Source organism: Drosophila serrata, unplaced genomic scaffold, assembly GCF_035046125.1.
Source record: "Drosophila serrata isolate PLE 108 unplaced genomic scaffold, ASM3504612v1 contig_230, whole genome shotgun sequence".
Classification (NCBI taxonomy): Eukaryota; Metazoa; Arthropoda; class Insecta; order Diptera; family Drosophilidae; genus Drosophila; species Drosophila serrata.
Genome location: NW_028257128.1, coordinates 64,967 through 77,131, shown reverse-complemented (window position 1 = coordinate 77,131; position 12,165 = coordinate 64,967). Strand labels below are relative to the sequence as shown.

The 12,165-nt window shown below is 45.7% G+C and overlaps 2 protein-coding genes across 2 annotated transcripts; both read right to left on the bottom strand.

Annotated features, from left to right (window-relative positions):
* Positions 1 to 3,487: 3,487 nt before the first annotated feature.
* On the bottom strand, positions 3,488 to 8,894 carry LOC147644092 (uncharacterized; the record flags this gene model as incomplete). The annotated part of the gene is made up of 4 exons (XM_086830226.1): positions 3,488 to 6,200; positions 6,278 to 7,009; positions 7,286 to 8,420; positions 8,492 to 8,894. Coding segments are annotated over 2 exons (732 nt in total), but the record flags the coding sequence as incomplete, so codon positions are not given.
* LOC147644091 (uncharacterized) lies at positions 8,754 to 10,424 on the bottom strand. The gene is made up of 5 exons (XM_086830225.1): positions 10,284 to 10,424; positions 9,891 to 10,217; positions 9,399 to 9,825; positions 8,952 to 9,327; positions 8,754 to 8,894 (listed from the first exon to the last, which is right to left on the bottom strand). The coding sequence occupies exons 3-4, from the start codon at positions 9,562 to 9,564 to the stop codon at positions 8,978 to 8,980; spliced, it is 516 nt and encodes a 171-aa protein (XP_086686351.1). The 5' UTR covers positions 9,565 to 9,825; positions 9,891 to 10,217; positions 10,284 to 10,424; the 3' UTR covers positions 8,754 to 8,894; positions 8,952 to 8,977.
* Positions 10,425 to 12,165: the final 1,741 nt, after the last annotated feature.

Genomic DNA, 12,165 nt, shown 5'->3' with positions numbered 1-12,165 from the left:
AATCCGATAACAAAGTAGTACATCAATAATATTCGGTAACTCCATTACAACAATCCAATATAATGTAATAACACTCGACAAGGCCAAACAAATTTTACTTGATCATTTTATTCATAAAAACATTACCATTCATCATTCAAAGAGCACACAGAGAAATTATTAATACCACTTACACTAAAATAATTCACAGCCTCTACTTATTAAAGAATTTATACTTCAATCACATGAAAAACTTTTACATCCAGGTATACAGAAAATGACTAAATTATTCAAAGAAAATCACCTTTTTCCAAATAGCCAACTATTAATTCAGAATATAATAAATGAATGCAACATATGCAATTTGGCTAAAACAGAACACAGAAATACCAAAATGCCTCTTAAAATCACACCCAACCCTGAACATTGTCGAGACAAATTTGTGGTAGATATTTATTCATCTGAGGGAAAACATTACATCAGTTGCATTGTCGTTTATTTAAAATTCGCTACACTTGAACATATTAAATCAAAGGATTGGATAGAATGCAGGAACGCACTAATGCGCATTTTTAATCAGTTAGGTAAACCCAAATAACTAAAGGCAGACAGAGACGGAGCTTTCACCAGCTTGACTCTAAATCGATGGCTTGAAGCAGAGGGAATTGAATTACAACTTAACACAGCAAAAACCGGTGTAGCAGACGTCGAAAGACTACATAAGGCAATAAATGAAAAAATCCGAATAATCAACTCATCCGATGATGAAGAAGTAAAATTAAGCAAGATTGAGACAATTCTTTACACATACAATCATAAAATAAAACATCACACCACTGGACAACACCTGCTCAAATATTCTTATACGCTGGACATCCAATATTAAACACTCAAAATATTAAAGAAAGGAAAATAGAAAAATAAAATAAAGGAAGATCGACAGGAATTTAACATTGACACTGGATACAGAAAAGGTCCACTTCAAAAGGGAAAATTAGAAAATCCATTTAAAGCAAATAAAAATGTAGAAAAAATAGACGAGACCATTACAAAATTATTCATCGAAATAGGGAAACCCAATACTACAAAACACAATTTAAGAAACAAAAGAAAACTAATGCCGTTAAACTTCCACAGGAATCTTCTGTACGATGATGTTATTTCTATTATTCACCACGGGCCACACTCAACAAATTCAAATAACCAACACAGATTCCGACCTTGACTATTTACTGTTCTCAAGCGTTCCAATTTAAATACCGGTAGTATATTAACACCACTGTTTAAGAATTAATCTTACAGAAATCAATATTATCACTGAATTTTTTGGTAACAAAATCAAAGACTCGCCCAGAATGAAATATTTGTACAATAAACTACTAAAAGAATTAAATGGTATAATTATTCATCAGCAAAATAGGCAGAAACGTGGACTATTTGGCATAATAGGTTCATCTTTTAAATTTCTTTTTGGCACACTTGATGAAAATGATAGGGTAAACATTAACAAAAAAATTAACATACATAATTGCAGAAAATTCAATTCAACTTAATAAATTAAATGATGTCGTAAAGTTTGTGAATGAAGGACTGGAGAAACTTACGAACTACCAAAATAACCGCAATAGTATTGACACACTTGTTTATGGACTCATGCAATTTATTGAGTACATTGAAGACATCGAAATAGGCATGCAACTTTCACGTCTTGGACTTTTTAACCCAAAATTACTCAATTACGACAAACTAGAAAGCATTAACAGCCAAAATATACTTTTAATCAAAACATCTACGTGGATTGACTACAAAAATAACGAATTGTTACTTATTTAACATATCCCTATTAACCTCAAAACCATTAACACCATTAAAATAATTCCTTATCCCGACCATAATGGATATCAGTTAGACTATTCAGATCAACAATCATATTTTGAAGATAAGAATAAAATTTATAATCAAGACAATAAAGAAGTTAATAATGAATGCATTAAAAATATAATTAAGCGTAAAAATCCAATTTGTAATTTTATACCAACTCCTTCAAAGGAATTGATTCAATATGTTATAACCAAATATTATACTTACATGGAATCTAATTGAAACTACAATCGAACTAAATTGTCAAGAATTAAATGGCGATATAAAAATAAATGGAAGCAACATTATTAGAATAAAACTATGTAGAGTTAAAATTGGAAATGTTATTTTAAGCGAAAATTCGTTAAGTCCAGAATTTGATTTAACAGCATTGTATTCACCGATTAATGTAACTAAGATAAAGATAGTAGAACATAATAACGTTTTAAAACTAATTTCAGAAAATAATACCACACTTTATGTAATTATAATATTAGTAGTTATCGTTCATATTATTTTTGTTGTCCTATTAAAATTGTATACACAAAATCCACTTACCTTTTTATATACAAAATTTAGAAAACAAGCAAAAAATAATCAAGAACCACAACAAAAAATAGAACCGGCACAAAACCAGTTGCCTGCATTGTACCCTGAAATGCCAGCCCAAACATAGGCAACCCTTTTAAGGGGAGGAAAGTGACATATTCACAAATTCCGTTATGTTCCAAGAAATATGAATCCAATGTAAACAATCCACATCCGGAGCAGGCAATGCTGCTGCTCAATAACATAAATAATTCTTCAATCAATATCCCAAGCGGGCGATCTCGCTCCCCAACTTTTGTAAACAAAGGGCAGTAGAAGTAAGATTTTTGTCACAGTAATTTAGTCTTAAGCTGAGATCATTTGAATAAAGACGTGAAGCGGAATATTCGTTTTATTAATTCAAATTAGCGTTGTCCTTAGTCAACTGACGGGACATAAGTTCGACTCAAAAGAAAGAAACACTTGACTGTATATATTATTGATATATCATAGTGGTATTACTTACACTCATTTTCAGTTTTATGTTTCAACCCGTTCTTCTAAGATGCTGGGAATTCAGAGGGACCAATACACAATATCAAAAATACTTTGAAATAAAAAATATCGCAGTATCGCTATTGAGACAAAATAACACTGTATAAATATATAATTTTGAGAAAAAATTTCGATGTATTGATATTTTTTCAATAGCCCTAATTTGTGCCGCCATACACGGTGTATCAATCGAAGAAGAAAAATATGCTTTAATTTCGAATTAAGTCTTATTCAAGTGCTTCGTTTTTATACCCTTGAGGGTATTATAATTTCAGTCAGAAGTTTGCAATGCAGTGAAGGAGGCACCTCCGACCATATAAAGTATATACAAATTAGTGTTATTCATATAATGAATGTGGAACTGCCGTCGGCAACGCAAGCTTCACTGGCAGTTGTGGGTGGTCACAGGGGGGGGGGGGGATGTCAGGCCCACTGTTGGCTGCTGGCCGTAGATCTCCCAATGATGAATTAGGAAGATTATGTTTGGAGGGTAACTGCCCTGCTTTTACCCGCTGGCCTAGCGACAGGTGATGAATAATAAGGTTTAAACGACAGCTTGTCGGAGTTGAGTTGATGAGCAGTGGCTCTTTATTCAATGAATGTCAAATCAGAACTGAATATAAAGAATAAACTTATAGCTAACAAAAACTCACTGCGGCCACGCAAATATGCAGTATCTGCCGTCTGTGCACGAGCATCCGGCCCATTGCTGGGTCAGCAGTTTGGCCGGAGCGTTATTATAATGTTGACTATGGTCAACGACTCTGGTCTGGCTGACCACAGTTAACTTACATATATTCTTGATCAGGATCAACAGCCGAGTCAATCTAGCCATGTCCGACTTTCCGTTTCTACGCAAACTAGTCTCTCAATTCTAAAGCTATCTGAATATAACTTTATAGTTAGTCTTCTATATACTCTGACTCGTATATATACGGGCTGGATCAGATGTCCGATCCAATATCATATAGCTGAATAGGAATGATCGGAAAATGTTTAAAAAAAAAATTAGAACATTTTCAGTTTTCAACAGAATTAAATCAAATTTGAAATATAGCCATTTCATATTATTCTACAAATTTGTAAAATTTTCTAAAATTTCATGAAAAATTGACTACTATATCATATAGCTCCTATAAGAACAATCGAGAATTAATTAAATTAAAAATTATAACTTCAATTTTCAACAGACTTTCATCAAATTTGAGATATTGCCTTTTCATATTATTCTACACTTTTTAGTACAATTTTATGAAAATCGGACTACTATATCATATAGCTCACATTGGAACGATCGAGAAATTAATTAGTGTTTATTATTTATTAGTGTTATTTATTTATTGTTAGTGTTAGTGTCGTTTATCTTGTCCTCCGCTTGGCCGTATCCAGGGTCCGAGATTTGTGCAACACAAGCGCTGTGATCGAAGGGGAACGGAACAGAAGCAAGGCCGTTGTATTACATTTTTTCTCAAACACCCGAACCCTTCTAATTTCTTTTGGTGCTCCAGCAGGGACTAGGGACGAAAGAGGTGTTTTGGTGGACCAATTGAGGCCAAGTTATTGAGGCGCTTCTCCTCCGGGAATTTAGAGTCCCCAAAAGAGGCAGCGTTGGCGCGAGCGCATCCCTGACTGAGGCCACGCTCTCGCCGGGAGTGAGGTGACCCCTAATACACATCACTTACCTACCATGTTAAATACAAGGGCTACAATTTTGTTAAACAGCGATTAAATAGAAAAATGAACTTGTAGAGTTGACTTAAGATCATTAATCACTATCGCACAAAATGAGGGAATATATGAAGAACATGTTAATTTTGAATTAAATAAAATTGCAGAAAATCGTAATAAAAACTCAAACCCTAATCAGAATTCTAAACCACACAAATTCAATACAAATACACAAACCCAATATCGACCAAGTTACCCACAATATTCTCAACCATTCCAACCTAATTTTAATCAATACACACAATCATTTAGACCCACCTATACACAACAGATTGTTGCATTTCGGGTGGGAACGGGCTGAAGGACTATCGATATATCGATAGGGATTGGTGTGATTGGACGGTCCAGGAGGGGGCGAGGAAAAATGAGCGAACCGGGAAGTTCAAAGTGCCTAAGAGAAAGGGTTCTTGCCCTTTCTCTCAGCAACGGCGATGATAAAGTAACGGCTGGAGTCCGGAACAGAGGAAAAGGAACCGGGCTATAAAGGGAGGTGGGAGCAGAAAAAACGAGGAGAAAAAAACTGGATGGATAACGTGGTGCGTGGTGCGGTTAACTTCGGAAAGGAAAAAAAACGTGATCCCGGAAAGAAGTGGAGACGTGACCGATCGTTTTCCCAGTGCCGTTTCCTGAGCGTTTTTCCTGAGCCGTCACCCGAGCTGCTGGGCACCGCGTCGTCCCCGCCGCAAGCCAAGTCCACCGGCCCACGCAAGCGTCAGAGCCGTTTTTCCCTGAGCCGTCGCCCGAGCTGCTGGGCACCGCGTCGCCGCCGCCGCAAGCCAAGTCCGCCGGCCACCGCAACCAACAACCGTCGCCGCCACCGCAAGCCAAGTCCGCCGGCCGGAGCCAGCTTCGGAGCCGTCGCCGCCCCTCCCGCATCCAACAACCACCGGCCAGAGTGACCGGCGCAGCCAAGTCCGCCGGCCGGAGCCTTCACCGCCGCCGCAGTCCAAAGAAGACCCCAGATCTGGTGAGTCCGTTTCGCATGGGACGATACCAAGGGCGAATTGCGCATCAATTTCTGCCCAGGCAGCTGCCGCCGACCTGCGGGCAGCCCTTACCACCCGGCGCCAAACCAGGGCGAGCTGGGAGATATAAAAGAAGAAAATAAATAAATTTAAGTTGTTAGGTGTAAGACATTAGTGTTAGTGTTAGTTGTTGTTAGGTGTAAGACATTAGTGTTATTGTTAGTTGGTGTTCGATGTGAGGTATTAGAGTGTTGTTCTCGCCCTCCGGATTGATCGTATCCTAGGTCCGGGATTGGTGCAACCCATGCGCTGCGACCAATAGGGGAAAGGGGAAGAAGCCCTTAGCAAGTCCTCAGTTGTGTTTGAACCCCGACCCTAGACTATTTCTTATGGAGCTCCAGTAGGGATAGTAGGTGAACGAGGGAAATTTCTGGTTAGCCAATCGTGGCCAATTTGTGGACGAAGAGCTTCTCCTCCGCCAACGTTGTCGGTCCCCAATAAAGGGCAGCCTTGGTGCAAGCGCATCCCTGGCTGAGGCCACATTCTCGCCGTGGACGAGTTGGCGCCTAAACCATATTTGTAAATCTGTTAGATGTAAGATGCCAAAAATTTATAATCAATACCCAGTAAAAGTTAAGAAAATGAAAATGGAGTAAGTTTACCTGGGGGGAGATGGGCCAGTCGCTAGACCGCGTGGAGTAAGCTCCGGCGTGCCGGAGATGGGTGATGCCCCGAAAGGTGGAGGAGGCATCACTGGATGGGTGGGCGCGTAGTGGCGGAACCAGCCAAGCCACAAATTCAACCCAGCAGCTTAATTGTCGTGTTTGTTTACCTTTTTGTATTGTTAGTGCTGACACTTGTAGTTTAGTCTGAGACGTCCGATTAATTCGGTATATTCTAATTGTGCGGACTGCGGGCATTGGGTCGGACCCAGCCCTGGGCACCCTGAGCTAGCCCGGCGATGCCCAAAGAAAGGCAGTTCCGTAACAATATGGCGCCCAAACTAAAAAAATAAAAGAATAGCGGGATGACGACGTCTCGAAAGGCCACGTCCTAGGTCATCCAGCCCTCGCAATCGGTGGCTTGCGAGGCCTATGTTACGGTCTGCAACTGCACCGAGGACCGGGGACTGGTGACCAAGGCGTAGGACATTCATTTTTATTTTTAATTAGTTTCCCAGTCAGGACGGGAGGCTTCGTCCGCAAAAAGATGGACAATTGCTCCCGGCCACAGTTCACAGAGGGTGCTGCGGTGGCAGGGTGGTGGCCACAGACCGTGCAGAAAACACGAGTCAAGAACCACTGTGATATAAACTGTGATATATAGTAGATAGGGAAACAAGTGTTTATTTATATTAACGTAAAGTTTTGATCGGTTGATCGGCTCCATCTCCCCTGAATTTAGAAAGGAAAAGAAAAGTTAGTGAATTTTTTGGTTGAGTACACAGGTAGAAGAAGATTTAATTATCTATTTATTAGAATATTTATTTCTCCATTTATTTATTTATTGATTTATTTATTTATTGCGTTATTTAATTACATATTTGTTGCATGTGCATTTATTTATGTTAGGTTATTTATGTTTACATATTTATTTATTTTGTGAATAAAGTCGGTAGCGGTTAGGAATTAAAGAATTTAAGTATGGACAGGGACAGGGGAAATAATTACCAGCTCAGGTCGAAGGGTCCTTCAGCCCAGGAAGAGGAGTTGTGGTCCACAGATGGGGAGCGTGCTGTCGGGCACGCGCCGCCGCGGGCCTCTATGGGGTTGCCGAGGACACCCCCTTCTCGGCGACAAGACCAACAGCTGGAGGAGCCGGAAGAGCAAGCAAGGACTAAATTGCTAGACTTCGAATCGATCGGGGCCACAGATGACCATCTGATGGGAATGGATCCCGCTCAGCGGGCAGTACATTTTCAAGATCCGCCCGCAGATTCCACAGCCAAGTCGGCGGTGAACCTTGCCCTGGCTCAGGCGGCGGAAACATACCGCAAGACCCAAGAAGAGGGGATCAGCCAGAGCTTGCGGGACGAGATGCGGGCCGGTTTTCTGGAAATGATGAAGCTGATTAATGAAGTTTTGAGACCCGCCACAAAGCAGCAGCACTTACCTGGAGGGATCGAGAGTCAGCAGCAGCAGTCGACAGCAACAGGACAACAACAGCGCCCACAGCAGCCACCACCTCCGTTTGGACGAGCGAGGGAGCCCGTGCACGACGCCCGCGGAGCGGTACCCAGGCATGGACAGACGTCCGTCGGTCATGCAACGAGGCCTACGCCACGAGATCCGCCGAAGCCGCCCAGGAGGGCGCCAGATCCAGCCGAGATCTATTCATTCAGCCCCGACGGTTCCACCGAGGTTGAGGAGACGCGTCAGGATGACAGCGTTGGTCGGAACTGGCGTGTCGAGGACCGACGCGCCGGCGGATTCCGTGACGAACGGACGTACGCAAACTGGGATGCAGGATTCAGTTCTCATGGCACAAGGGTGGATAGGTGGAACATTTCGTTCAGCGGTGAGGACGAGCGGAACCACATCGAAGGCTTCCTGTTTCGCTTGGAGTACCTCCAGAGGCAATCGCGTTGCTCATGGGCCGAGGTGATGAGAAATTTCCACACGCTGCTAACAGGTAGGGCAGCTACGCTGAGCGCTGCTAGATCGGTTCCAGAGCCATGAGACGGAGCATCATCGGATGCATCAGCTACTGCAGCGGGAGCAGCAACCAGGGGAGAGCGTAGACGATTATCTGCATGCAATGCAAACCCTTGCTTCTCGCCTGAGGAAGCGGATGCCAGAGCGTCACCTGGTTAAGGTGATGAAAAAGGGGTTAAGAGAAGAGATCGCTCGCTTCATGTATGCGATGGAGCTACTCACTGTGGATGAACTGCGGCAGGAGAGCCTCGAGGTGGAGCGTACCTTCGGACGCAGAGCTCGTTCCCAATTCCCACCACCAACGCGCTACCAAGGAGCGGAACGGAACCGAGTCCGCGAGGCGTTTGCTCCAGAGCCAGAGGAGGATGAAGACGAGCAACCACTGCAAGTGCAGGAAGTCCGGGAGCGGCCTCGAAATCCTTTCCGGGCTGGCTGCTGGAATTGTGGAGTCATGGACCACGGTTTTCGGGACTGCGGGCAGGAGCTGAAAAAAGTTTTCTGTTTCCGTTGCGGAAAGGCCGACACCGTCGCTCCGAAGTGCCCGAATTGTATGGGAAACGGACGGCGGGGCGATCCCAGAGTGGAAGGGGCTAGCCCAACGAGGAATTCCGCGCAGTAGGAGACCCTAAAAATAACAAGATAGACGTTAAGGATAATTCTAAAAATAATTTAAGATACTTACCCTATGAAGAGCGCATGCGACGGTATTTAGAGGTCAGGAACCGTATATTCGAGGAGCATCAGCTGAGCGGCATGAGCTGAAGTCTCCTGGACGGTTCGAAAGGCACGAGATCGGTTCCGGAAACGCCAGCGGAAGCGCCGAGAAGTCGTCGCGGCCGTCAAGCGGGGCGGCACCCAGGATCCCAGACCGTTCGCCCGAGTAAAGATTTCAGGCCAGCAGCTGACTGGGTTGTTGGACACCGGAGCGAGCGTCAGTCTGCTCGGAAAAGGCTGCAGGGAACTGGTGGACGCGATGGGTGTGCCGGTGCAGAGGTACTTCTCGGTGGTGCGAACTGCCGCTGGAGAGGATCGATCGATCATCGGCCGAATAAAGGTACCTGTGGAGTATGAGGGAAGGGTAGAAAACATTCATTTCTATCTGTGCCCTTATCTGGAACAAACGGCATACCTCGGCGTCGACTTTGGGCGGGCGGTTGACCTGGCTCCGACCGTAATTGGAGATATCCCGGTTCAAGGGGTGAAGAAAGCCGAAGAAGTTCACGCCAGGGAGATGGAGCACTACGCCGACCAGGAAGATGACGACGAGGAAAAGACAGACCCCGAATCCTGGACATTATCTGAAGCCGAGAACCGAGAGCTAGAGGCAATCAAGCAGAGGTTCCTCACCTTCGAGAAGGATGGTTTGGGAACGACTGGCCTGGAGAAACACTCCATAGAGCTGGTGGAAGGCGCCAAAATTTTCAAGGACCGTCCCTACCCAATGTCGCCAGCGAAGCAAAAGGTGGTCGAGGACGAAGTCGACAAGATGCTAGCCCTGGGAGTCATCGAGGAAAGCAAGAGCCCTTGGAGCAACCGGACGACGGTGGTGTCGAAGCCTGGAAAGGATATATTCTGTTTAGACGCCAGGAAACTAAATGACGTGACCGTCAAGGACGCTTACCCCTTGCCCAGTATCGATGGAATCCTGTCCAGAATCGATCAAACGCATTTCATCTCCAGCGTGGATTTGAAATTTGCGTTCTGGCAGATCGAACTGGACGAGAAGAGCAAGGAGATGACGGCGTTCACAGTTCCTGGTCGGCCCCTCTACCAATTCAGGGTGATGCATTTCGGGCTCTGTAATGCGGCACAGAGGCTGGTGAGACTCATGGATCGAGTAATCCCAGCCGAGATCCGATCCAACGTTTTTGTATACTTGGACGATCTGCTCATTCTGGCCCCGGACATCGAGACGCACTTCCGATACCTACGACGGGTCGCCGAATGCCTAAGAGAATCAGGATTAACTATCGGCATGAACAAATCTAAATTCTGCTTCAAGTCTTTGACTTACTTGGGTTTCGTCGTGGTTGGAGGTCGTCTGAGCACGGATCCCGGTAGGGTGGCGGCAATCAGGAGGATGCCGGAGCCGAGGTCGATGAAGGAGGTGCGCGCGTTTCTGGGAACAGCAGGCTGGTATCGGAGATTCGTTCGAAACTTCGCAACGCTAGCAGCGCCGTTGACCGAATCCCTCAAGAAAACTGGGAACAAGTTTTCCTTGAGTCCGGAAGCGCAGCTGGCGGTTGAAGCCTTGAGGATGGCACTAACCACGGCACCTGTACTGGTGCACGCCGATTTCAAGCGGCACTTCTATATTCAGTGTGACGCATCACACATCGGGGTTGGAGCCGTTTTTTTCCAAAAGAACGAGGACAACCAGGAGCAGCCGATAGCATTCTTTTCGGTGAAGATGAACAAGCACCAGGTGAATTAAACCGTCACCGAGAAAGAGTGCCTGACAGCCCTCCTGGCGATCCGGAAGTTCCGACCATACGTGGAAGGCATGCCGTTTACGTGCATCACGGATCACGCCAGCTTGAAATGGTTGATGTCCATGAAAGATCTGTCGGGACGCCTGGCCAGGTGGTCTCTGCAGCTCCAGGGATTCAATTTTACCATCGAACACCGGAAAGGCAGCGAGAACGTGGTGGCAGACATGCTTTCGCGATGCGCGGAGGAGATCTCTGTGGACCTGACAGAGTTGCTGGGTTTTGAGACCACCGAATTTGCTGGAAAGGAGTGCCAGGAGTTTGTCCAAGAGATCCCGGGCAACACGGATTACTTACCGGATCTTAGGATCGAGGACGGGCTCATCTTCAAGCGAACCTCCCCGGCAACTTTGGACGACGAGGTGGACGGATCAGCGTGGAAGCTCTGGATACTGCCGAGTCTGACCCACAGCCTGGTAGAGCGAGCCCATGCGGACCCAAAGGCAGCTCACGGCGGAATGGGGAAGACACTGGAGATCCTTCGGCGGCAGTTCTACTGGCCCGGAATGGTGCTCCAGGTTCGGGAATTTGTTCGAAGATGCCAGGTCTGCAAGGAGTCGAAGGCGCCGAATCACCGTATGATGGTCGGAATCGGTGAGCGAGTACAGACGGAGCGGCCATTCCAGAAGCTGTACATCGACTTCCTTGGCAAGTATCCGAGGTCGAAGAAAGGGCATGCCTGGATCTTCATTGTGGTGGACCACTTTTCAAAATATACGTTCCTGAAGGCCATGAAGGAAGCGACTGGCGTGGCTACGGGCGAAGCACCGTTTTTCACGCTGTTCGGACACCACATGTTCCTGCATGGATCCAGCTACCGGTTGGCCAGGAAGCTGCAGTCTCTGTGCGGCCATAAGATGGCCGGTATGCCAACGGCTGACAAGCTCCGAGTCGTGCAAGAGAAAGTGCGCAAGTGTCTGGAGGCCTCGTACGACCGCTGTCGCCGACGCTATAACCAGAGGGCCAGAGAGTTCGCCGCAAAGCCAGGCCAGGAGGTGTATCGCCGGAATTTCGTTCTCAGCGACTTCGGAAGGCAATTTAACGCCAAGTTTGCCAGGAAGTTCCTCAAGGCCAGGGTGGTGAGGACGATAGGCAGCAACGCTTACGAGCTCGAGGACATGCAGGGCCGGAGTTTGGGTGTATACCACGCCAAAGATATCCGCGTGTGACCTGGAAGAGAGATCACAAAGTATAAATGGACCAGACACTGGAGAAAGGGTACTTCCCGTAAGACGTGGGCCCCGCGTTGGGCACCGTACGGAACTGCGCTGGAGATACAGATCCAAATGCTCCCAATGATCCTGTCGAGCCGCTGGAAGCCGGCAACAGCTCCCCATATCCTTGGGTGGTGTTGCATTTCGGGTGGGAACGGGCTGAAGGACTATCGATATATCGATAGGGATAGGT

Excerpts from the sequence above, each read along its gene's own strand:
- LOC147644091 (XM_086830225.1), bottom strand. The coding sequence starts at position 9,564 with ATGTCCAGGATTCGGGGTCTGTCTTTTCCTCGTCGTCATCTTCCTGGT. Across the intron at positions 9,328-9,398 it reads CGCCCAAAGTCGACGCCGAG|GTACCTTTATTCGGCCGATG; the intron begins GTATGCCGTTTG and ends CATACTCCACAG.